Raw genomic sequence first — 25,001 nt, forward strand, 5'->3', positions numbered from 1 at the left:
TACCGTCTTTTGTCCGCAACCCAGCTCGACCACCCTCCTGTGCAGATGCTAGAGACCACCGTAAACTATACGTATTGGTCATTTTCAACACTCGCTTAGTCCTAGTGAACGTAACAAATTGGTCTCAAAATGTTCTGCCAATGTAAGCTTAGAGAAAAATGTATGCGCAACATCCATTGAACCTTGGACGCAATGAAAGAACGCCGTTTGCATACAAAATATATTAACGGTGTCTTCTCAGTTAACATCATGCACTAAATAACACTCAGAGGGCGGCAACACTTTCTACAAGCAATGTGAAAGCAATACGAAATCCCCGCTCAAGCAGGGTACCCACGGACTCTACATATGGCAACTTTGACGCGCTAGACTCGTATCCTGGCAGTGAGTGCATAACTGGCCAACTGCCCTCTGCTAGCAGCGAGCAAAACGTTTATAAAAATGCACACGGAACAGGTACCCATAAGGAAGGTTTCGATCTCTTGGATCGTTTCGATCACCTTTTGGTTAACGTACAAAAGGTTGGCAAATGCACCATGTATCACAGCTAGGTGAAGTCGCTACCTGATGAATCTTCGGTGCTCCAAAAGCTCATCTGTGAGGATAACCGCTGGAATTTACTACTCTGGTCTCGCTTCGCACTGGCAGTGTGGGCCATTTCTGTGGAACTGTCATCACTGTCATCCACCGCGACCACTTCTACTTCATGAGCACCTTCTTCCTTCTTCCTTGGTCTCCCTCTTGTTCGCTTCTCTTTCTGAGAAGCCTCTTCTTGTGCACCTTCTGCCAGGTTCTCGTTCTTTCTCGGTCTGCCTCTCGGCCGCTTCTCTTTCTGAGGTTCTTCGTTTTGCTCTCCGTCTCCGGCGCTCTGTCTCGCTCTCTTTGTACTCTCTCCCGCTCTCCCTCCCCTCCCTCGACGCCCCCTGACCCCGCGAGAGCCACCCCGTCCCCTCCCCTCCGCACTCTCTCCCGCTCCCTCCGCACTCTCTCTCCGAGTCTGACTTCCGCTGACTCCCAGCTCTGCTTGCTCAGAGGTCGCGGTCTCTTCTCTACTCGGTCCTCCCGCGCTCTTTCTCGGTCTCCCTCTCTTTGCTCTCCCCACTCCCGCACCACCCTCTGCCACACTCTCTCCTTCTGGAATCTTCCTCGGCCGTCCGCGCTTCCTCTTCACAACTTCTTCCGGCTTCCCACTTCCACAGCCTTCAACATCACCTTCCACATAATCGACATCATCAGCTCCAGCATCACAAGCCTTCCTGCCGCTAGCCTTCCCTCTTGCTCGCCGCTTCCTCGGCGACCGCACCTCCTCTCCCTTCCCTCTGGCGTTCTCAGTCTTCCTCTTTCCCGCTCCTCGTCTGCCGAGGGCCTTCACGTAGCAGACCTCCGCCTCGGCGCCGTGATCCAGCAGGTACTGTATCCACAGTATCTGCTTGGTGGAGAGCCGGTCGTTGGGCCCCTTGACCTCGACGATCCGCGCAGTCAGGGTGGAGGGGTTCCACAGGACCAGGTCGGGAAAACCGCTTCTGGTGAACCTGAGGAGCGGGAGAGAGGGTGGGATTAGAGTTAAGTACAACACCAGCCGAATGGAGGAGGGGGGGGGGGGGGGCAGACATATACATAACATACAACTTCACTGGTATACACATTGACTGCACAAAAATCATATCAACATTTGTTAATCTTGATCACCTTAAGCGGGTGTGCGATAAAGGATATGACTGACTCTGAGTCATGATTCATTCTTAGAACGTAACAATACAAATCAAAGAAGAGTTAAGAGTTATCTAGATGAACATTTCTAAGGCACGCACGTAATCTTTAGGCCACACGAATAATACGAAAAAATATACAAAAATAAGACTGAACAACAGAATTTAGTTCTACGACCCTCCACGGCCCGAACAGGAGGCCATCACACCCAATACTGCCTCTCCTCGAATTCAATCTGTACACCTCAAACCCCACTTCCTTGCCATTGTGCTCTCCTCGATTCCCGAATTAAATTCTCCACTGATGAAGCATGTATTTATCGACTAGAATTCCCTCAAATCTTTCCTTAGCCCGAGTCACATATCCTCCAGTCTCTCCCCCCCCCCCCAATAATTTCACCGCAACCACCCACCTAAAACGAACCAATCTCCTACCTCTACCCACCAGTCCTGTCTCCCACTTTTCCCTCCCCCGTCCACCCATCTCCCAGTTACATTCCTCTGTTTGATTCCCACCCCTCTCCCCTTTCTACCCACCCTCTCTACTCTACCCACCCCTCTCTCCTCTACCCACCTGTACTCTGTAGCCAGCCGGCGGCAGATGGCGGTTACCAGCCGTACTCCCAGACACCTCAGCAGGCTCAGAGCGTGCTCACAGTCTCTGAACACATCCCAGGAGGCCAGTGATAGACACCCGTGGTGCGCCTCCCACACCTCCGCCACGCGCTGACAGGCATCCTCCTCTGAACCGGCCTCCAGTTCAGCCAGACGTGCCTCCACTGCCTCACGACGACGCTCCAAGAAAGCTGGCGAGTTGAGATCGAGTGGGAGGGTCTGGTAGGCACTCCGGAAGCTGTCTGGGACCTCGGCGGAGTACAGAAGATCCCAGAAGAGGAGGGCGAAGAGGGTGACGGTTGGCGCTCCCTCGCGGTGGACTCCTTCAGAGTAGCGCGATGAGTAATGCGAGAGAGCCAGTTCCTCCACTGAGCAGACTGTGACGTCACCGCTGGTGACGTAACCAGTGACGTCAGCACCGCCGGAGGGCTGTTCAGGCCGGAGAAAGACCATCTTGAGGCCTGGTACGTCACGCGGTAAGCAGCGAGCCTCGATCTCCACACTGGGGAGGTGATCGGGCTGGAGTGGGGAGGGGGTTAGCGTCGGCTCCAGGCGGGCTAGCCGCTGCTCTAGCGCCAGACGTCGCCCACCGCGCACCTCTGGGTCTTCCAGTGCGCTCCTGACAGCCTGGAGAGCTTCATCAGGGCGGCGGAGGTGTTGGTGTAGGGTGAGAGCCAGACGGTCCGACCAGAAACCGCGGTAGTCTGGAAGATAGGTGTGTTGATCGAGCAGAGAACGTAGCAGGGTCACAGCCGCGTCATGCTCCCGTCGTCTCTGAAGAACCTCCACGCTCTTCGACATGACGTAGGTGATGATGGAGCCGGCGGTGAAGCGACGAAGGAACGGAGGAAGAGAGGCGTCATGCTTCGCCAGCTCCGGAGCTTCTTTCAGCGAGGCCAGCATGGTCTCTGCCGCTTGGTAAGTCTCGTAGGCCGCGTCCCACTGTTTGGTTTCAATTGCATTCCGCAGTTGACGCTCTAGCTGACTCGCTGTCTCGTATCTTAGCAGATCATCCCGGGTGGCGAAGATGGCAGTCTGTCTACTGACGGTGACTGGAGGATACACCATCCTCCCCAAGTTCACCATCAGGAGTGTCAACAACTGCTGCGACGTATCCTCTTCGTCCTCATACAGAGGAAGGTGGAACAGACTGAGGACTCTCAGCAGGACTCTCCGAGGAGCTGAGGCCACGCGCACACACCGTCCCAGGAGCGTCCGCGCTCGTCGAGCTGCCACCTCTGCCGGAGATGTCGCACCGAACATCACCGCTCCGCGCTTCTTGTCAAGCTCTGCCAGTCGCGCCAGGAGGTCTGGACGAGGCCCGGTGGCAGTCAGGTGCAGCTGCTGGCAGAGCTGCCGCAGCTCGGGCGCTGGGAGAAGCTCCGCCAGCTGCACGACACCTCCAGTCAGTTGACGTTCGGTTTCTACCAGTCCTTCAGCCGCCAGGGCGTCCAGCGCCGCGTTCACCGCCGACTCATCACCAATCTCTGTGTAACGCAGCTTCTCCGGCCGAAGCCAAGCGTGCTTACGCTGGAACATTCTGACGTAGAGCATCTGAGCAGCGGCAGGCAGAGAGCGGAAGCTACTGATCACGTTCAGATCATCATCATCGAGCAGAGGAGTGTGAAGATCATCGGAGAGCACAGAGTTTATGATGAAGAGGAAGTTCTGTAAGTAGTATGGCTGGGAGGAGTCTGATTTCTGGGGCGAGAGGAGAGCTACCTCAGGCATCTCGGTGCTGAACTCCTGGGAGAGGATCTCCTCCTCTTCCACGCTGAGATTTAGTTCGGCATCTGCATCTGCGGTTAAGGTCCGAGTTGAGCTTCTGGCGCTTTCCGAGGTCAACATCGAAGCTTTTGCCGATGCACCGTTTGAGTCGCTATCTATTGTGACCACATCGCCAGGCGGGATGGGATCACTGGCAGGTTCACGCCCGTTGCTAACACTGTTCTTTTTCAGCGGCGAGCAGGGAGTGACAGCGTTGTCGGAGTCTACTCGGAAGTTTCCGATCATTCGCTCATCTGAGTCGCAGCGAAGCAGCCCCACGTCAGCCAGTCTCACCAGGCCGTTTTTCTTGCTCCCGCCTCCTTCGTTTTCCCTTTCCTTCCCCTGGTCTCCTTCTCTTGCTGATACACGAAGTCGATTTGGACTTCCAAAATCTACCAGCTCGGAATGTCCCACCGTGTCCCCTGTGGCTGAACGTGAGGATGCGGTAGCGGCAGGTGAAGCTGGCGCAGGCACCTCCCCAGAGGTTGTTCGATACAGCCGTCGTCTGGCAGCTCCTGGTGAGTTCAGGTACCGCAGAGGGTTCGTTTTGGGGAGACGCCGGTTAGGACTCTGTAAAGGACTCGACCCCGGACTCATGAAGGGGCTACTTCTCGGATTCTTCTGTTGACCTCCTGGACTCTTGCCTTGCCACCTTCCGGGACTCTTGCTTTGACTTCTGCTGGGACTTTTCCCGGCACCTTGTTCCCTGCGCTGTGCGGGACTCCGCCTCGGACTCCGACCTTTCGCTGGACTCTGATTCCTGCTAGGACTCGCACCAGTCGGCGCAGGCAGATTCAGTCCGGACAGTGCAAACCGTCCCATACGGCCGGCCACCGCTGGCGAAAGCCGTACCCTCGCTCCCGGCGACGCCAGGCGACCTGCCGGCGATGACGTCACAGCCGCCGGTGATGACGTCAGCGGCCGGCCGGGCGTGACGTCACCAGGAGACTCTCGAACACGCCCGCTGGGGCTGACGGAGGGCGAGCGAGTGGGCGACACGAGCCAGCCGCCCGGACCGACTGCCTTGCAGCGCAGTTGAGGTGTGTTAGGTGCGCTTCTCTCACCGACGGAGCTCGAGTTACTCCACATGGTCTCGCAGAAGGCAGCCGCGGCGCCTCCAATGACGTCAGAGATCTGCGGGGAGTCCTGGCCCCACACAGGCACGTCGTCCTCCTTCATAGGAGTGGAGGAGAGTGGTTGGGCGCTGCCTGCGATGGACGGCTCTGCAGTGGTCGAGGGATTGGCCACATCACTGGAAGGGGCAGGTGAGGATGTTGTGGATGTAGGCGCACCAGCTACAGATCCAGCTGCTTTTGATGGTGTACTTCTTCTGGGTACATCAGCAGTGCTGTAGGGATCTGGTACATCTTTCTTGACTTCCAAAACATTTCTTCTAGAAGCACTTGGTAGAGGTAGAGGTGCTGTGGTCTTTTTGATTGGAGTTTTAGTGTCCTCAATGATTTCAATGTCTGAATCGCTGTCATCCTTGGGGACAGGGCGTTTCTGGTTAGCGACTGTGCAGTTCTTCTTGTGGAGGTTCAGCTGAGGGGTGCTGACTTCCTTCAGGCAAACTGGACATTTGGACACAGTTTTAACAGACCCTGCTTTGGAGAAGAAGGCAGTGAGGGTCTGCTGGCCCTTCTCCAATGGCCTGTCCTTCAACAGCTTTGATCTGTTCATTTAGGCTTTCACGCCTTTCTTCTACTTGCATTTGCAGTGCTCACCTCTGAAAAGCAAGTGAACCATTAAATTTCTCACAGGCAATGACAATGCAAGAACAGTACAATATAAGTACAAAATGTTCAACTCTACTGAATCATTGAAGACTAAAATAAAACACCCATCTGCAAGGAACTACATTTCTTTGATCATCAAAACAATGAGTTTGTCAGATTTCATTTGTTGCTAGCATGTGCAAAAGCTAATGCTAGGCTGCCATTGCTGGGAGCAGACTTGGTTTGTGCAATCAGTGATACTTGCACTTTGCAGTGTATCAATTCTATCATGTGAAAGTTCTTTTACCAACGTTTGACTATTGTGTATACCTACCTCCACCCTACTCAACTATTTTCAGGGCATGTCACACTGATGTCATTTCCGCCATTATCACATTGTTACATCATTGGTGGTATATGTGCCAAGCTATTGATAACTATGCCAAAAAAGTGGGCAATGCAACATTGCTGACATTACCAGCCTGAGCTGACAGGAAGCATAGTCAGTTTAGATAGGCATTTGGTATTGCATTCAACATTGTATTTCCATAGCATTCCTTAACCCTCGCCGGACCTATTGGTTTTCTACATACGCGCCGGCCGAGGGGGGGGGGGGGGCGGGTACGACCCTCCCCCCCTCGCCGTTTCGCCCCTGGTGGAGCTAGCGCGTCGCGGAAAAAACGAGCGTGTGCGCCGTTACGAGACGCAGAGATTGGTACCCGAGTTTAAGGTCCTAGGTCAACCGGTGACCTCTGAGGTCAGGTCAAGTGCCCCAAGGTACGGTTCAGATTTTGGTGAATAACTTCGCAAAAAACGGCCGCAGAGCGCTGATTTTGGCAGCATCGTGTTCGCCTCGCTCAGGCGCGTCGAATGCTATACTTTTTGTCCGGGTCAGGTCAACTTGGGGTGTTGACCTCAGGTCAAGGTCAGGTCAGCACCCCCAGGTCACGAAGTTGGTCGAAAGAGGTCATGTCGCATATCATTCGATTCGGCAGGCCTTCCTGAGTCCATTGGTGGCTTTCCCGACTCGCTAGCTCAATTTGATCAAGAGTTATTGACGAAATCTAATATGACCTTGATGACGTCATAAATGACGTCACGCAAGGTCAACATTGCAAAAGTGACGCATCTAACCTTGCAAGGAGTGCACCAAATCACGATTCTGTGTGCTTGAGATAGTTAGAGATCGTTCCCGGCGCCAGAATAGCAGTTTTCATTTTTCCCCATTGACTTATAATGGTGAGGTCACGAAAATGACCTGACCTCATATGACCTTTAGGAAAAATCCGAGATATACAAGTTGTGGGACTCATAATGGATACTAGATCCTGCAAGTTTCATTTCCCTGTGACATCTCCTCTGGCAGTGAGGACGTTGCGAAGTTGCGACATCTGAAGACCGTGCAGAGGTTCACTTATGACGTCATAGGTCAGTGACCTGACCTGACCCAAAAATGCAGTTGGTGTCAAAAGATCGGGCTTGGATCAAAGGTCAGGTATGCCAAGTTTCAGCTCTCTATCGCCAGCGTGTTCGGAGCTATCGCGAAAAAACCCTATGGGGGGGGCGGCACCCACCCCCTCCTCGACCGGCGAGGGTTAAGGTAAATCTATATTTGCTTGAAGTCAATTCAATCCCAAATGTAAAATCCAACACTCATAAAATACACATTGGTAGGTACAATAATTGTGTGACAAACTCAAAGTCAATCAAGTAATATCGCAAATTGTAAAAGCTCAGCCTCAGTTCAGGAGGCAGCGGCAGCACGCCGCAGCAGGCAGCAGCCAGCAGGCACGCACCGAGAGAAGGCGGTTCCGAAGAGGCAATAGAAGCAAAGGCATCTAACTAACTTTTCAAACTAAAAACCTTACAGATGAAAAATGGGAAGCTAGCAAAAAAGTGGATCAACACAAATTGATGTAGTAAAAAGCAAGTTGAGATTCAAAACAAGGTCCAGTGGTTGAACACGCACCACAACACAAACATGAACAGGGAGGGGCGCTGTGTCTTCACAATATGAATCAAAATTGCTGAAACATTGATAACCAGTGAAGTGCTTAGAGCACCTCAACCTCATAATAATGGGAATTTGAATTCGATTGAGATTCATCAACTAACACCACAAAAAAGCATAGCATAATCCAGCCTAATCCTCACACACGAATGCATCCCTCGGCGGCCTCGGCGAGAGCAAGGGCGAGAGTGAAAAACGCGCGAAATGAAAAAAAAAATCATTCGGGTACTGTTCATTTTCAGATAATTTTAAAGTCACATATGAAATACACGAATCAGTGAACTAGTTTCCGACTTTGGCATACATCTTTTGTGCTAACAAAATCACAAAACAGAACAGGTATGTATAGATATCGAGCGTCATTTATGTAGCATAAAAGTGCTTCCATATCCACCCACATTGTTTACATGTATGGCGCAGGATATGCATTTCATGTTGATCATACACTGCCCATCATACAAAAAGAGTATTTCATATTAAAATAACGAGTAGGTGCTGGTGTTGCATGGCTGTTTTCACGTCAAATGTCTCCTTCACATTTCAATTTTGTGGTATAAGAAAACTGCACTTGATAGCCCAGTTCAAGTTGTATTTTTGCACGAATTTGCCCCACTAGTCTCACTCGCTGTAGCACCCATCCCAGCCAAATACCTATAGCAAATAATACATGCTACTGAAAATTGTGATTTTACTTACTTTCATTAGGTACATGCGTCTACCATGATCCATCCAGTGGTTGCATCATTGGTATCGGTAACCCTGGCACCACCAGTACCTAGTGCTTTCGTTCAAGGTTAAGGTTTCCTGTATTAGGCCGCCTTGTCAAGCCGGAGCATGCTCTGATGTCACTGGGTAAGAGGAGATGATAAGGTACCACTCTATTAGTGTCGACTGAGACTCAGATAGACTCAGACTGACTCAGGCAGACTCAAGCTGACTCGGACCAACTCAACGGATTCAGATAGACTCAGACCAACTCAGATAGACTCAGAACGACTCAGACAGACTCAGGCAGACTCTAACAGACTCCAGACGGACTCAAACTGATTCAGGCTGACTCAAACCGACTCAGGCAGTGTCAGACTGATTCATACCAACTCAGGTACCTAGACTCATAATGACTCAAACTGACTCAGACCAACTCAACCGACACAAATCGATTCTGATCGACTCAGACAGAATCAGTCAGACTCAAACTGACTCAACCAACTCAAACCGATTCAGATCGACTCAGACAGACTCAGCTAGACTCAGAACGACTCAAAATGACTCAGACCGAATCAACCGACTTAAATCGATTCTGAATTCTGATCGACTCAGACAGACTCAGAACGACTCAGACAGACTCAGGCAGACTCAAACCAACTCAACCGTCTCGAACCGATTTAGACCGACTCAGACAGACCAATTGGTTTGACCTGAATCATCAGACCTGAATTGGTTTGAGTCGGTCGAGTCAGTTTGAGTGTGCCTGAGTCGGTTTGAGTCTGCCTGAGTCTGTCTGAGTCGATCGGAATCGATTTGAATCGGTTGAGTCGGTCTGAGTCAGTTTAAGTCGTTCTGAGTCTATCTGAGTCGGTCTGAGTCGATGTGAATCGGTTTTAGTCTGCCTGAGTCGGTTTGAGTCTGCCTGCGTCGGTTTGAGTCGTTCTGAGTCTGTCTGAGTCATTCTGAGTTTGTCTGAGTCCATCGGTATCAATTTGAGTCCGTTGAGTCGGTCTGAGTCAGTTTGAGTCGTTCTGAGTCGGTTTGAGTCGGTATCAGCACCATCATCATCATTTATTTCGATTGGAACTCCATATACATGGCTTTTCAGTCCAAGAGTCAAATACAGTATAGTTCATACAGCTATCATCATCATGCTATCAATAATCAATAAAAGTGACACCAGACTACCTAGCGTTGAGGTGCTTCCTGCAGCGTTTGCGACACGGCGCCGATGATTGCGATTCTCGAACGTCAGCGGGGAGCGAGTTCCATAGGCAGGTAGCGCGATATTGAAAAAACGTACGGGCGTGTTCAGAACGTACTGGTACTCTCGGTACCTACCTCGAGCGCCAAATTCTCTGTAGCACGTGTCCGCCTGCTCGACACATCACCACGTCGCAGGAACCGCTCGGAAAGACATTTCGGTGCATGAACATTGTGACACAGATAATGAACAACACCGCAGTCGCTCTCTGCCACTAGCTGGTCCACTGTGGGCCGTTCTAACTCAGTCAGCAATGGAGTCACGTGAGAAGAGCGCCGCACTCGCATGACCACCTGCGCACAGTGGTTAATGATTTTCTGAATACGATGTCGCTGCACTGCGCCACAGCCCGACCACACGGACAAACGGTGGTCGGGACAAACGATATGAATCGGTCTGAGTCTGCCTGAGTCGGTTTGAGTCTACCTGAGTCGGTTTGGGTCTTACCTGAGTCGGTTCGAGTCTGCCTGAGTTGGTTTGAGTCTGCCTGAATCTGTCTGAGTCGTTCTGAGTCGATCTGAGTCAGTCTGAATCGGTTTGAGTCGGTCGAGTCAGTTTGAGTCTGCCTGAGTCGGTCTGAGTCTATCTGAGTCTCAGTCGATACCGATAGCGCGGCACGTTATCTACTCTTACCCAGTGACGTCACAGCATGCTTCGGCTTGGCACGGCGGCCTAATACAGGAAACCTAAACCTTGAACGAAAACACCACCGCCCACCGGTGACGCCAGGGTTACCGATACCGCATCATTTGCTGGTGTGAAATACTGGTGCTCATTGTTTCAGGCAATGGGGGCCAAGAAGAAGCAAAAGCTCTTGTCTGCTGCTGTGGATGATTTGAATGCTGGTAAGTGACTGTTTATGCAGTTACTCTTTTGGCTTATGTAAATCACAATTTAACACATGCTACTTAAGCTAAGTGAATAGTTAAAGTGGCAAACCTACCTAGCTCACTGACATATAAGACTCATGGAAAGGGTTACAAAAAATATGCATTGTGAACATGAGCCTTGACAAAGAATCTACTGAAATAGAACCCCCACACTGCTGTCAATACCTCATCAAATACACCATCACATGTACTCACTTTCTTCACCCTTCACCCGCAGGTCTGCAGGCCATTCTCCATGACGCCTCCCTATCCACTGAGGAGCGGGCCTCTTCGGCCGGCCGCGCGCTGCGTCAGCCCGGCCTGCCGTCTGGCGTCTGCCGCGCCGCTGTCGACTGGCTGCTGGTTCAATCCGACCCAGCGGTGGGGGCCACACTTCGGGACTGTCTCTCGACTCCCGGAGTTCAGTGCGCGGTGGATGCGGAGCCGAAGATGCTGGATAAAGTGCTGCTCTCCGCGGCTGGTGTGAGTGGTGGGTCTGATGGTGCTGGAAGAGATGTGAGAGATGAGGGAGGTCGTTCAACTGGTGGTGGTGCAAGCCGTGGAGAGGCAGTAACGCTGGATCTATCGGCCTTCCCCGCAGAACTTCTCATCAGCCCAGCAGCCTCCGCGGCCAATCAAGCTCTAGCTTCGTCCTCATCCACCAACCTCTCAAACTCTCATAACGTCACCGACTCGAATGACGTCACTGATTCCACTGACATCACTGATTCCCGCTCCGTGTCGCTGTTTCGATGTCTGTGCTCGCGTCTTTCCAGCGTGGCCGATCCGTCTGAATCCCTCCGCGCTACCTATCTCGCCGAGCTCCTTCTTCCCAGCCTGCGTCTGGCCTCTGCTCGACCCGACCTCACAGATACCGTCAGAGGGCCTTTCGAGGCGATCGCTCTAGGTTCGGACGGACTAGCTGGACTGACGGCTGCGGCAGGGGAGGGACATAAGGCCCCTGAAGGACCGGCCCAGCAGCTGCTGAACGCGCTACAGAATCTGTCGGCGACGGAGCCGTCACTTGGAGTTGAACTTCTAGGTCTTCTGGCCGGGAGGCTACTAAAAGAGAAGACACCCCTGAATGTGATCACTCTCCTGGCGAGATCTGTTGGAATCGCCACTGAAGCGCTTGATGAGACCCAGAAAACACCTCAGAAGTCGACACCGAGCGAACTCGAGACCGACCTTCCGCTATCCACTCGTCTCTTGATACTCGGAAGACTCGCCAGATGTATCCGCGAAGCTCGTTTACCTCTCACCTCAGCATCTGGCGGACAAACCCTCCTTCAGTGGCTACGGGCGGCGGCGGCTTCCGCAGAATATTCAGCTAGTTCTGCAGCTTCGTATCGAGACGCTGACACGGCTGCGGCGTGGTTTGACTGTGCGGCTGAGCTGATGAGGGTGACACCTCTAGTTCTGCCACTGCAGGGCAGGCTTGGAGCGGTACTGCTGGAGGCGATTGAGGAGAGTCATGGGGAGGAGGGTGAGTGCCGAGTGGGGGAACCATGGGACGGAGGGGTTGGGACTAGCTAGTCTGAGAAGAGTCATGAGGGAGGATGGATGGGAGGAGCTTGGTACTTTGAGACTTGAGTATGTATTTTTTTTTTTTTTGAATATTTTGGCTAACTTAGAATTCAGATGTTGATAAGTTTTATGGCATCGTCGTCATTTTAATGTACTTTTTGCTTATTTCCGATATGATTCCAGAGCAAAACTAACTACTCCTTCAGCGAATGCCATTATGCTCCATATTTCATGACCTCTTTATACAATATACATTATTGCTGGTTTTCGAAACGACTGTCGTTTGTTTCGTCACCATTAACGCAGTCTCCCCTCCGCTGTCTCGCGGTTTCAGGTCCCGCCTCGGCCACCGCCACTCGTCTGGTCTCCCTCATCATGAGCACCTACTCGGAGCTGCGACAGCTGCCCAGACTGCTTCCACGTCTCCTACTGGCCGCCCGCCAACTCTCTTCAACATCAACACCGTCACCAGCTTCAACACATACACCGAAGAAGCGGAAACACCACGAAGAGGAAGCGGGAGAAGCGAGGAAGCGGAGGCGGCTGCGTCTGACGCCTGCTCAGGAGGCGCAGTTGGCTGAGCTGGTGGCGCGCCTGCCGCAGCAGCACGTGCAGGACGTGTGGAAGACCCTGCTGTACCATCTGACGGAGGACGGAGCGGCCAGGATGGCGCGCGGAGAGGAGAGCGAAGGTGAGATGACAGAGGAAAGGGAGGGGGAGGACGGGAGATGGTAGGAAGGGATAAAATATGGAAGGAGCTGGGCTGGATAGGGACAGGAGAGAGACTGAATGTGGTCTACAGTCTACACACTCTACAGCCAATACAGCATACGTGGGGGGAGGTCAAAGTGCAGAAGGAAGGGAGAGGAGGGGAAGGGAGGGAAGAGGAAAGGAGATAGGGTAAGGGGAGAGACAAGAAAGATGGTGGGAGTGTGTCTTTGATAATGCCGTGAACTTGTGCTGCTATCCTACAGCTGGACACTTGCCACCATTGATGAAAATCTGGATCCGCCCGATATCGCAACCCCAAGCTTATTAATTTACGGTACCGGGTCCCATTACCGTTGGCACTAACCCAACCCACTCCCTCCACCTTTCAGATCTCATCTCTCCGGTCCTGGAGCTCACTTTACAGCTGCTCTCCGTTTTTCTCGGGCACGCCGCCGTGATCGACCAGACCACCGTCACGGCCGCCACGCGCGCTCTGTTGGCCGGTCTGATGACTCAAACTGCCGAGACTCTGCAACAGGTGGCAGCACAAGTCACCAAAACATACAGGGTAAGCCGGTACAGCGGGATTGCTGGGAGATATATTTATTATATAGCTATCATGCTTTAAATGATTGCTTGATTTTGCAATGGTTTTGTGCTGGTTAACCCGCGCCCAGCTGGGGGTCCTGGATTTCCACGCCCTGCTGGGGGGGGGGGGGTGTTCAAACACCCCCCTTCTAACTCGGCTCCTGGGCCACGTAGAGATACGCCGAAGGCGGCGTTCGAAAGAGCGTCAAAAATAATGACGAAATCACTTCGGTCAATTTTTTGTTCAGGTCAAAGGTCAGGTCACCAGAGGTCATTGAAGGCAAAATTTCGCCGATTTCCAGGTCGAATGTCGACAATTTCCAAGAAGCCAACGCATAACTCGGGAACCAATAGAGCTACAGCGCCGCGGAAAAGCGCATCCGATAGCCCTATTAACGCCCTTTCTGAGTAATTCCTTCAGATTTGACCTAACGTCAACGGTTTTGCCTGCAGGGGGCAAAAACTGCAAAAATAGCCGATTTTTTCAGAAACAGTTTTTCTGCAATAACTTTTGATCCAGGCCTTGTACGAGCTTACTTTTACCGGCATCGTGTTCCTCTCGTCAAGACGCGTCGAATGAACTATAACTTGACCTTTAAAGGTCAACTTGAAAATTTGACCTCAGGTCAAGGTCATGACCTGACCGGGAAGGGTCGTGTTGCATATCAGTCGATCCGTATAGTCGAGCTGAACACGTCTAAGGCGTTTTCATCGCTCTAGCATGCCTCTATCAAAAGTTATTTGCGAAAAACTGTTAGATACCATTCGTGACCTAAGATGACCTCAGGGCATAAACAGGGGTCACGGACACCATTTTCATGTTCAGTGTGTCTAAACCACTTGTAATTCAGTGTTTGGGAGTGTTTATAATGCCTTTCGTCAAAAAGAGGCGCATTTCAATTTTCTCCCATTGACTTATAATGGGGAGGTCGCAAAATTGACCTGACCTTAGGTCATCGATATCAAAATTCTGAGATATACATTTTGTACATGCTATTGCTCTTAGCAATCGCTGAAAGTTTCAAAGCGATCGGTCACTCGGTGTACCTTTGACAGACATTGAAACTTTTTATGAGGTGAGGTCACTTCAAGTGACCTGGTGACCTGACCTTGAATGACCTTGGTCTGAAATTTTAACAACATGTGTAGAATTGATGTATGATAAGGTGTACCAAAAACGGCGGCGCTCCGCGCCGCCGTTTTTGAGATATTCGCGAAAAACCACAAGGGGGGTGTTCAAACACCCCCCCCCAGCAGGGCGCGGGTTAATAACAGTTTGATTACTAAGAAACATGATTTTCGTCGTACTCGGCTGAAGTGAGCGTTATTTCAATAGGCAGTTTCAACAATCAACATAACCCAGGATTAATTTACCATTCTTCTGCCGATTTTTATCGAGTCATTTGCTTTCGTCATCTCCATTATTCAACTTCGCACTTCAGGTTTCAGCTTCATATCCGATCTTATAAGTGTTTTATGATCTTGAAAGTGTTTTATGCCAACATCGACAATTCTATTATGAGTAAATACGACGCGATGGCTGGCACTCACTGCACTTGAGAGCTATGATATTCTTGCATTAACAGAAATGAAACCTAAAGTTGGGTTGATGCCTGAACACCCTGTAATGGAACTGCCCGACTACGAATTATTTACTAGCAACTTTTCAGCCGGAGCTACTAGGGGCACGGGAATTTATGTAAAAAAGAATCTGATGGCCAAACAAGTTTATCCCACGGGAGACTGCAACTTTCAGGATTGCACCTGGATTACGGTTAATGCCCGGGGTGGAGCAAGTATGCTTGTTGGGGTGATCTACAGAAGCGGGTCACCAAATAAAGCTATTCTTCAAGATCCTGATCTTCACAAAATGCTTGGCTGGGCAGCATCCACAAATCATTCGCACAAGGCTATAGTCGGTGACTTTAACCACCCAGAAATATTCTGGACCCCGGACCCAGAAGTTCCAGAAGGTGTCAGCCAGAACAGCCCAGCTCGTAAGTTTATCGAATGTATACGCGATACCTACTTTCTACAGCATATAACAGAGCCAACAAGATACAGAGATTGACAGCGCTCTACTCTCGATGACCTACTCTTTACAAATGAGCGAGACTTGGTGGAACAACTGACAATTGGAGACCCGGTTGGAGCAAGCGATCATGCCAGTGTCTCATTTGCTATATCGTTTGTCCCTTACGTTCCAGTAAGAAAGAGTGCGGTACTGAATTACCACAAAGCCAACTATGAAGAAATGAGGAAAGCACTGGACGTTGACTGGCAAGTACTATTTGAAGGCAAATCTGTGCATGAGATGGCAGACACGCTTGAACAAACGATCACGGATTTAATGGATAGGTACGTGCCCAAGCTGGACACCAACAAGAAAGCGAAAAGAGGAAATCCCCTGTGGATGAATCGGAGTGCTCTTAGAATGGTGAAGAAAAAACATCACGCTTGGGTTCGTTTTCTGAACACCAAGGACAGTAATGATTACGAAAGTTATGTCAAGGCAAGAAATGAAGCTACCCACGCGACCAGGAAAGCAAGGCGGGAATTCGAGTCGAAGCTGGCTAAAGAAGTCAAAGGAAATCACAAAGTGTTTTGGAACTACGTCAACCGTCGCAGGAAATCAAAATGTGGTATCTCGGACTTGCGTAGTGCTAATGGTGAACTGGCAACTAACGACAAGCACAAGGCTGATATATTGAATCATCAGTACGCAAGCGTTTTCACAAAGGAAGACAAGTCATCGATCCCAACGCTAGCTCCAAAGCCTTTGGAGGCAGAGATGCAAGTTGCGATAACTGTTCAGCGAGTCCATGCCAAGCTGGAAACACTGAAGATTGATAAATCGCCAGGCCCCGACAACATGCACCCTCGTGTTTTGCACGAACTTGCTGACCAACTTGCGACACCCATCACATCTCTGTTCTGTAAAAGTATTGAAACTGGAGAAGTTCCACGGCAATGGAAGGTGGCCACCGTCACGCCAATCTTTAAAAAAGGCGACAAAAGTGATCCCGCGAACTACCGACCAGTGTCACTGACATCAATATTATGCAAGATTCTGGAGAGGATCATATGCGAGGACATCATCGCTCATCTGAAGACAAACAATCTTATCGCTCGCCAACAACATGGTTTCATCACAGGGAAATCTACAGTCACAAACCTACTGGAAGCTCTTGATATTTGGACGGAAGCGCTAAGCCACAGCTTACCAGTGGATGTTGTGTTTCTGGACTATGCCAAAGCGTTCGACACCGTGCCCCATGAACGGCTTCTAGCCCAGGTCCAGGCTCTAGGGGTGAATGCAAAGACTCATCAGTGGATAAGGAGTTTTCTAACAGGCAGGCGGCAAAGAGTGAACGTCAATGGATCACTCTCAGACTGGGAGTATGTAACAAGTGGAGTGCCGCAAGGCTCAGTGTTCGGGCCTCTCTTGTTTTCCATGTTTGTCTGTGATGTTCCCGACCTCTTAAATTGTCATATCTCTATGTTTGCGGACGATACCAAGGTCTACCAAGTCATCAACGAGCGCGATGGTGAACTTCACAATCTGCAAGAGGACATCAACTCTTTGCAAGATTGGGCAAAAACAATGCAGATGATCTTTCATCCACTCAAGTGCAAGGTCATGCATCTAGGACCAACAAATCCTGGAAGTGAGTATACCATGACAACTATGGGTGGAGGCAAACATACCCTTGAAGCAGTCTGTGAGGAAAAGGACCTGGGAGTCACTATAGACATGAAGCTATCCTTCTCAAAACATGTCACTAACCAGATTAACAAGGCCAATAGAATTCTTGGTGCAATCAAGCATACCTTTGCAAACATTGACAGCGAGATTTTCAAAGCCTTGTACAAAAGCATTGTCAGGCCCCACCTCGAGTATGCAACTGTTATATGGAGTCCCAAGTTCAAAAAGGACAAAGATGCACTCGAACAGGTGCAGCGGCGGGCAACACGGCTGGTGAACGGACTGTCTCACCTTTCATATTCAGATCGCCTCAGGAGCCTTAATTTACCTACTCTGGAATTCCGACGGAAACGGTCGGACATCATCGAGACCTTCAAAATTTTGAAAGGCTTCGACAAGGTGGACTTCCAAAGAGAGTGCCCGTGTTGTCACAACAGCATGTTCAAGAACTCTCTCAGCCGTGTCACCCGAGGTCACGATCAAAAACTTCAAGTTCAGCATCAATTGGGACCCAGAAAAGCCTTCTTTGCGGCACGAGTAACTCAGACATGGAACAAGCTGTCAACCCACACCATCGATGCTCCAAATGTCGATGTGTTCAAGTACAGACTGGGGAAGGAATGGAAGGACCACCCTGAAAAGTTCAACTACAAGTTCTCATACTAATGATCATCGTGGCCATCAATGTATGGCCTCACCTAGCATGGCAGCCTACTCGTCTTCGTCAGAAGAAGAGGAGGCATCTCTTGAGTAAAGGGTCTGATTACTCGAAAGGGTACCTAATGACCTTTACTTAAGGTAAATACTTAAGGTAAATACTTATAGTGCTGCAAAGACAGTAATAATCCAAACACCAACTGTTAATTAATGGGGAAAATGACCTTTGCATTCGGTGAGCCCTAAAGCCCCAATAAACAAACGACCAAACCTACCGTCACTGCTAACTGCACCCTCCCTCCTCCCCCTCAGTCCCCAGGTCACGTGTCCGGCCTGCTCTCCGCCGCTCTCTCCTGGCGGCGCCTGCACTCTGCCCTGCTGCACTACTGCCCCGCCTACCGGTCAGAGATGACGTCAGAGGACGCAGGGATGACGTCACCTCTGGCGCCACTCGGGGAGAAGCGATGGACGAAACTGGTGAAACTGGAGGCGGCGACTGAGGCCGAGTGCCAGACACTGGTGGTGAGTGGGGCGCCGGGAGCTGGGCTGTGAGGTCGGTGGTAGCTCGAGGAGTTGGGCGCTGTGGAATCCCTGGAATTAGATGGATGGAATGGGGCTCGGAAAGGGCTGGCTGCATACTGCATAGGTACGATCAACAACTTTGAATGGGTTTAAAAGCGGAAACTGTTTGGGATGGCTTCACTAAAGGCTTTGATTGGTGTTTAGTTGCTATTGATCCTCTGCCCAATCGACAATCGTGTCCCAGATGCAGTGTATCTTTTTATTTTCCAGGCACTGGCGAAAGTTAAACCGTATTCTCTTTTCTTTTTAGGTTGCACAATTTATCATTGTTTGAGGTCTTTTCAGTTTTACAGCAGGAATCCTATTCTTTTGATGATAACTAGATAAGCATATTTCTGACGACGGACCGTTTCCGCCTTCCCCAGACGGAGTTCGTCTCTGAGGCGGCCCGAGTCGCTCCGCCGGACTGGCAACCGCCCGCCGCGGCGGGGGCGAGGGCGGGTCGCCCGCTGAGCGGCCCCGCCCTCCTGCCCCTCTCCCCCTCCCAGCTGGGCGCTCTGCTCCCCTCGGGAGCTGAGCAGCGCCCCCTGCCTCTCGCTGTAGCTGTCCTACTGGCCGACCGGCTGGCAACGGCTCTGCCACCTAGCGACGGGAAAAGGAAGCTCGAGTGCGGCCGGCCACCGCAGCAGCTGGCGGCGGCGCTGCGAGCGGCGGCAGCAGCGGCGCTGGAGAGGATGGATGCGACGGTGAAGATGCCACAGCCTATGCCGGAAGATGTGCTGGAGATTCTGGAGGAGGTTGGAGCAGCATTGCAGGCAGACGCAGAACGCTGGAGCTCGACCAATGGAAGTTCAGAGGCGGAAGATGTGAAGTCTGGGAAAAGTTCAGCCTCACTGACGAGGCCTCTTCAGCTGGTGCTTGCTCTACCACTGGAGCATGTCTCGGAGCTGGCAGCGTCTCTCCTCCTCCCACTGCTCTGCCTCTGCCTCCTGCACTCTCCCTCCGGCGGCAGAGTGCGGGAGCTGGCTCTCTCTGCCCTTACAGCTCTGCTCGTTTCGACGGGCTGCAGCCGACCGCTGGAGACAATCCAACCGGGGAGACTCCTCACATGGCTGGCTGCCACTCCTCCCTCTCTCCCCTCCTCCCATACTCTTTCCACTGACAGTGATGGCTCGGAATCAATGGATGAGGACGAAACAACCTCTAAGAGTCATACAGACTCGAAACATACCAACGGTACGGTCTCCTCTCCCAAACCCCGCCGGAAATCTACCACGTCTGTTCCAAACGGCTGTGCTGGCGAGGTCGCGGGTTCAACTCCTGGCGCCGGCTGTACTTTGGCCCGCCGGGCAGTACTGCGCTGTTACCCGGGCAGACGCTGTGCCCGGCTGGGGCCGGTGGCGGAGCAGCTGGCGGCGCGACTGCAGGACGGCTCGGCGGGAGAGGGAGCGCTGGATACGCTGGTCGAGATGCTGCAGCACTTCGTGCAGGTGAGAATGGGGCTGGGATGAAAAGAATGGTGTTTGAGACGTTAGTCACCTTTTAATGAGTGATAGCAGATCAGGTGTACTGTGGACTTGGAGACATGATTTGTAATGATTCGTTTCAACGAAGGAAGTATTTTATAAACATTGTGTTGCATCAAAAGGAGGTTCATAGATCCTAGTGTCTGCTGGCTCTAAATGATAGTATGACTTTTTCCAGAAACTTTGGTCAATAATGATATTATGATGATGATTTTTTTTTGTCACGATGCAGTTCATATACTGTTCTGTTTCTGTACCAACCTATAAACCCTCCACGTGCTATTATCCCTCATTATAAACACATCACTGAAAGTCTTTAACCAACCCCTTCCACCTTCACAGGCCAACACCTCTCTGAAGGGCTCGGACTCCGCCGTGAAGGAGCAGGCCAAGTCTCTCTCCGCCTCTCTGCCGCGCCTGCTCTGCGCTCTCCCCTCTGCCGGTCGGCGCCTCACTCTCTCCTCACTGGCTCTTCTGGTTCCTCTGCGAGCCCATAAACCCACGGCGGCCGGGGGCCGCCCGCCACGCTGGCGGAGACTGCTTGCCGAGATGTTCCCCGTGGCTTTGGAAGCTGCTAGAAGCAAGGAAGAGGAAGTGGAAAGGAAGAGGGAGAGTGAGGTGGAGGAGAGAGTGACGGAGGAGGGAGAGCAGGGAGCGGCCTGGGAGCTACTGACGGCAGTGTGTGCAGCCAGGGAACATCTGAAGAGTGATCTGCCGCCGGGATATGTACTGGTGAGTTGAACGGTGGGGTGGGTAGGGGACGGTGCGGGGTCATGGGTGCCAGGCATGCATGAATTGCATGAAGTTTTAGGAGTTGAGGTGACCATGACGTCCATAATTGAAGTTTTTCTTTAGATATGTACATTCCTTTGTTGGCTGTCAATGCTGTATAATCATTTATAATTGCCCTACACTCTGCATAATTATGTATGTAGATGGCTCGTTTCTAAATCCCTATGTGCATTGGACCATAGATAATTGACATTGCCTCCGCAGTGGATTGTAGCTGGACACCTTCACCAAAACTAAATAGGCTGGCAAAATTACAGTGTTGACGTACCGAAATGGCGTCCCTTCTGCTCCTATGACGTCACCAGTATCGAACTCCGCCCAATTGTTTCGTCAGGATGTGTGGCGGTGTGCCCGCTCGAGTGACGTCACTGTCGATCAGCTGCGCACAGTGCTGTCAGCCGCTGATGATGCCGAAATTGAACAGATGGTCACCGAGCTGACAGACGAGACGGTGAGAGGGTTTGGGGAATGTGAGATGAGGCTGTGCTCAGGGTGAGATAAATGTAAGCTAGTGTAATGTTTGGCGAGGGTTGTGTGATATTTTTAAAGTTGCGATGTTGTAAGGAGAATATGAATGTGATATAGAAAAGTGAGGGGCTGGGGTACTGTAAGATTGCGATAGGCTTTTCAATAGATAACATGAGTCATGTCATCTATGGCTCTTCTTATGTGAGATGGTTAGAAAATGACATATTGAAGGATGACAGTTTGGTTGTGTGGGACTGCAGCTGTTGGGGTGTGCTGACATGAGATTGGGTGGATGCGTCTGGCCACGTGGGGCCTGTGAACGCCTGGTCTCCCAGACACCCACCACACTGCAATACCTCTCTCGCTCGGCCCTCTCTAACTCCCGCTCCGCCCACCAGACGTCTCTGCCGGTCTCTCCATCCGCCGCCGCCCTCTGGCGTCGCCTGCTCTCCGCCTGGAGGGCACTGGCCGGCTGTACCCAGCTCTCCACCGCTGGCCGCGCCCAGCAGAGGCGCGGGCTGACCCGGCTGCTGGCCCGACTGGCCGATACGCTGGTTAGAGAGCCAGCGGCGCTGGTCGGGCCCGGAGAGAGTGTGGGAGCGGAGGGACAGAGGCTGAGAGTGGAGGTCGTGGAGACGGTGACGGCCGCCGTGGCGCAAAAACACGTGAGTTATGGGGAGGGGATGGAGGGAGAGGTGTGGATAGGATATGTATGGAAGGAGTCATGAAGATCTGTAAGGGTGACTGGAATATGGAAGGAGTGAAGAAGCTGGGTTAGTTATTGTGTGTTAGCAGTGTGATTGGCTTTTGTTTTGCTTTGTTTGGACATATTCGCATGTGCTAGACATCAGAGTGACGTGTCTTGGATTTGTGTAGTAAGGTAACTTCCTTGGCATCAAATGATGGTTGTCAATGTTCAAATGATCTTTCCTTATCTTTACCTGAAAGACTAGCCGGTGGCTACACGTTTTTCAAACTGCATCAACCATCAACCAGATATCAATTGCATCCTTCACTCGCCTCTAATGGCTTTATTTCCTCAGGTTCGTCTGTCGGACACTGCCTACGCGGACGGCGTGCAGTGCTGCCACCTGGATCTGAGCTCCCTGACTACCCTGGAGGCCTGTGAGGTGCTGAGGACCGTCTGTGAGCTGATATACCAGCTGGTCGGCACCCACCAGGCTGTGATCTCTACCAGGCTACCCCTAATCACTCAGGTAAGGGGGATAGTACACTGGTGTAATTGTATACTGCTTATAGTTTACAAGCTGATTACGAACACCTACCAGGCTGTCGTTTCCACCAGGCTGCCGCTTATTGTACAGGTAAAGGATGGGAGGCTGGTTTATTCTACTAGTTTACTTAGTGATATACCAACACCCACTAGGCTGTGGTGTCTACCAGGCTGCCGCTTATTGTACAGGTAAAGGATGGGAGGCTGCTTTTACTACTAGTTTACCTACTAGCTGATATACCAACTTTTTACCACTAGTTTACTAGCTAGCTAATATACCAACACCCACCAGGCTCTGGCGTCTACCAGGCTGCCCCTGATCACTCAGGTAGGGGATAGGTAGGAGGGAAAGGGAGAGAGCTTCATGTACCACTCCTTTCACGCATTGAATGGAAGATAATGGAGGGTTTCTCCTACACAAGACGCTCTCATGAGATAAACGCGGGCTGGGGAGCGGGTAAGGCTAGTCGTGGGTGGTCTGCACTGATACGGTAGATACTTTTTTCTAGTGTATAGTTTATTAAAAAGCAGCAATGAATTCCCTAAGATGCTTCGAGAGATTTGCTTCGGGCCCTAACAGCGGTATATGAAGTCGCTGTTATTCAGTCTGCTGCTCTGCTGTGTTGTACCAGACAGCCTAGTGTGATGCGGCAGCTGTTCCTCTGGCGTGCTGACTTCATAATAGTATGCCACCCCTAAACTATGACACACCAGTTACTTCTTTCCTGTTGACAGGCGGTGCAGTCTGTGGCAGATGAGCCCTGTCAAAGAGCCGCCTAGAAATGGCAGTATGTAGAAGTCACACCTCCAGCTAATTACTATCTCCCTTCTTCTCTGACAGGCGGTACAGTCAGTGGCCGATGAGGCCTGTCTAAGAGCCGCCTAGAAATGACAGTGGAAGTCACCACTCCATTTAACTACCTCCCTTTTTCTTTGACAGGCTGTACAGTCAGTTGCGGATGAGGTGTGTCAAAGAGCCGCCCAGCAGAAACGGCCCAGCTCGGACGAGGTGGCAGCCCTGGTGGCGACAGCTAATAGGATGACCAGGTACGAACTGAGGGAGCATAGATGTACATACAGAGGGGCGGGGAAGGCCTGTTGGGGGGGGGGGGAGGGTGCTGGAGTGGCAGCTGAGAGTGTAGGGGACGGGTCGTCCCAACAAAGACAGTATTAGAGTGGGAAGGGGTTGATGTGAAAAAGTAAGTCGACGTGGATTGCGGAGATGATCCATCAGAGCAGGAACGTACCTTGCCTAACAGTCACGAGATGGGTTTGGAAGGCTGGATAGAAAATTTGTTCAATATTTCAGAAACGGTAAGTGATCAGCGTATGAACTGGTTTTGTCATTTGAATAGCTACTCGCATGTATTGTTATTTTATCAGTTCTTCACTTCTGCTGTTTGGTACACATCCTGCTACCCCTGGTGTCGTCCTCTCTAACCTGTAGTTCTGTATCCCGCCGCTAGGGCGATGCGGGAGCTGGTTCAGCTGGGGCCGCTGTAGCCCTAGTGTCTGCGTCTGTAACTAATAGTTCCCCGTCCCGCCACCAGGGCTGTTCGGGAGCTGGTCCAGCTGGGACCCCTCTCGGAGCTGCTGTGTATCCCTGTAATCTAGTGTCCGAGTCTCTAACCTGTAGTTCTCTGTCTTGCCACCAGGGCTGTGCGGGAGCTGGTCCAGCTGGGACCCCTCTCGGAGCCGCTGGCGCCGTACCTGATAGCGGACCTGCTTACACTGATACAGAGGGAGCCGATCGACGCAGAGGTTCAGGTGAGAAACGAATACATGTTGTGGGGAATCGTGAGCGTGTTGTGTTCATGAGCTGGCTTCGTAAAACCGAGCGAAATTTTACACGAAACAACGCTCGTGATCATGATCGGGCATAGGAATGCATACTGCATGTTTGTAGCAGTCCAGTTTGACCGTATTTGGAGCTGGGGAAATGGGAATTTCAGTTGGAATAGTTTTGAATGCTAAGCGGTTGGCTGTTAAATACCATCGTGATCACGTACTGTCAGAGATGGGTTTTGATCAGCACATTTATCAGCCCAGTCGCGTGCTTATAATGTCGCATTGTTTACAAATAAAAACTTGCTTTTGTAGTCTGTAGACTAATCATTCATGCGTAGGTCGATTTCTATAAGTGCTCAGGCGTCTGACCCCACTCTGCCCATCCCATTCCCAGGAGGCCCTCACTGCCAGTCTGTTCTGCCTGCTGACCCAGTGCCGTAAGGAAGTCATCACGCGTCTGCGGGTCACCCTGCCGGCTACAGTCACCCATCTCTTCCACACGACCGTCAGCACGTACAAGAAGTTCCACAAGTTCGTCGGACGGGTGTAGTGTATGAGGACGACGCTAGAGTGTGAGAAGGAACGAATAACACTGCTAGATGACAGGTCGAGTGAAACGGAGGAGGGTTTGTTGGGGCTGATTCAGGTGCCTTACCACCGTTTACCTGTTACCTAATGGTTTGTTGTTAATCTGCAGTGCGGAGAATGCAAATACAGCTGCTGGGATTGATGGTAAATTTTGAGTAATAAGTAAGGTCTCTGGATGGCCAGGACGGTAGGGTTGATTTTTCGGGACCAATCCCCCAGAGAGTGAAACTGTATCA

At 51.4% G+C, this 25,001-nt stretch overlaps 2 protein-coding genes across 6 annotated transcripts; one reads left to right on the forward strand and one right to left on the reverse strand.

Moving 5' to 3' along the window:
* Window positions 1-206: 206 nt before the first annotated feature.
* Window positions 207-8,018, reverse strand: LOC122365116 (fanconi-associated nuclease 1-like). 3 transcript variants are annotated; one of them, XM_043336071.1, is made up of 3 exons: window positions 7,961-8,018; window positions 2,284-5,817; window positions 207-1,532 (listed from the first exon to the last, which is right to left on the reverse strand). In XM_043336071.1, exons 2-3 carry the CDS (start codon window positions 5,769-5,771, stop codon window positions 548-550), a joined length of 4,473 nt encoding a protein of 1,490 aa, XP_043192006.1. In that variant the 5' UTR covers window positions 5,772-5,817; window positions 7,961-8,018; the 3' UTR covers window positions 207-547. The 3 variants fall into 3 exon arrangements, with proteins under 3 accessions (XP_043192006.1, XP_043192005.1, XP_043192004.1); XM_043336070.1 differs by having other exon boundaries at window positions 7,965-8,007; XM_043336069.1 differs by lacking the exon at window positions 7,961-8,018 and adding an exon at window positions 7,924-7,948.
* Window positions 8,019-8,218: 200 nt separating this feature from the next.
* Window positions 8,219-24,914, forward strand: LOC122365117. Of its 3 annotated transcripts, none has more exons than XM_043336074.1 (14): window positions 8,219-8,283; window positions 10,574-10,634; window positions 10,897-12,144; window positions 12,520-12,876; window positions 13,286-13,464; window positions 18,160-18,369; window positions 18,795-19,859; window positions 20,238-20,627; window positions 21,022-21,138; window positions 21,554-21,820; window positions 22,199-22,372; window positions 23,330-23,436; window positions 24,045-24,156; window positions 24,572-24,914. In XM_043336074.1, the coding sequence occupies exons 2-14, from the start codon at window positions 10,577-10,579 to the stop codon at window positions 24,725-24,727; spliced, it is 4,440 nt and encodes a 1,479-aa protein (XP_043192009.1). In that variant the 5' UTR covers window positions 8,219-8,283; window positions 10,574-10,576; the 3' UTR covers window positions 24,728-24,914. The 3 variants fall into 3 exon arrangements, with proteins under 3 accessions (XP_043192009.1, XP_043192010.1, XP_043192008.1); XM_043336075.1 differs by having other exon boundaries at window positions 8,231-8,305; XM_043336073.1 differs by lacking the exon at window positions 8,219-8,283 and adding an exon at window positions 8,310-8,343.
* The last annotated feature ends 87 nt before the right edge of the window (window positions 24,915-25,001 follow it).

This window comes from Amphibalanus amphitrite, unplaced genomic scaffold, assembly GCF_019059575.1.
Source record: "Amphibalanus amphitrite isolate SeventyFive unplaced genomic scaffold, NRLGWU_Aamphi_draft 000715F_arrow, whole genome shotgun sequence".
Lineage (NCBI taxonomy): Eukaryota > Metazoa > Arthropoda > Thecostraca > Balanomorpha > Balanidae > Amphibalanus > Amphibalanus amphitrite.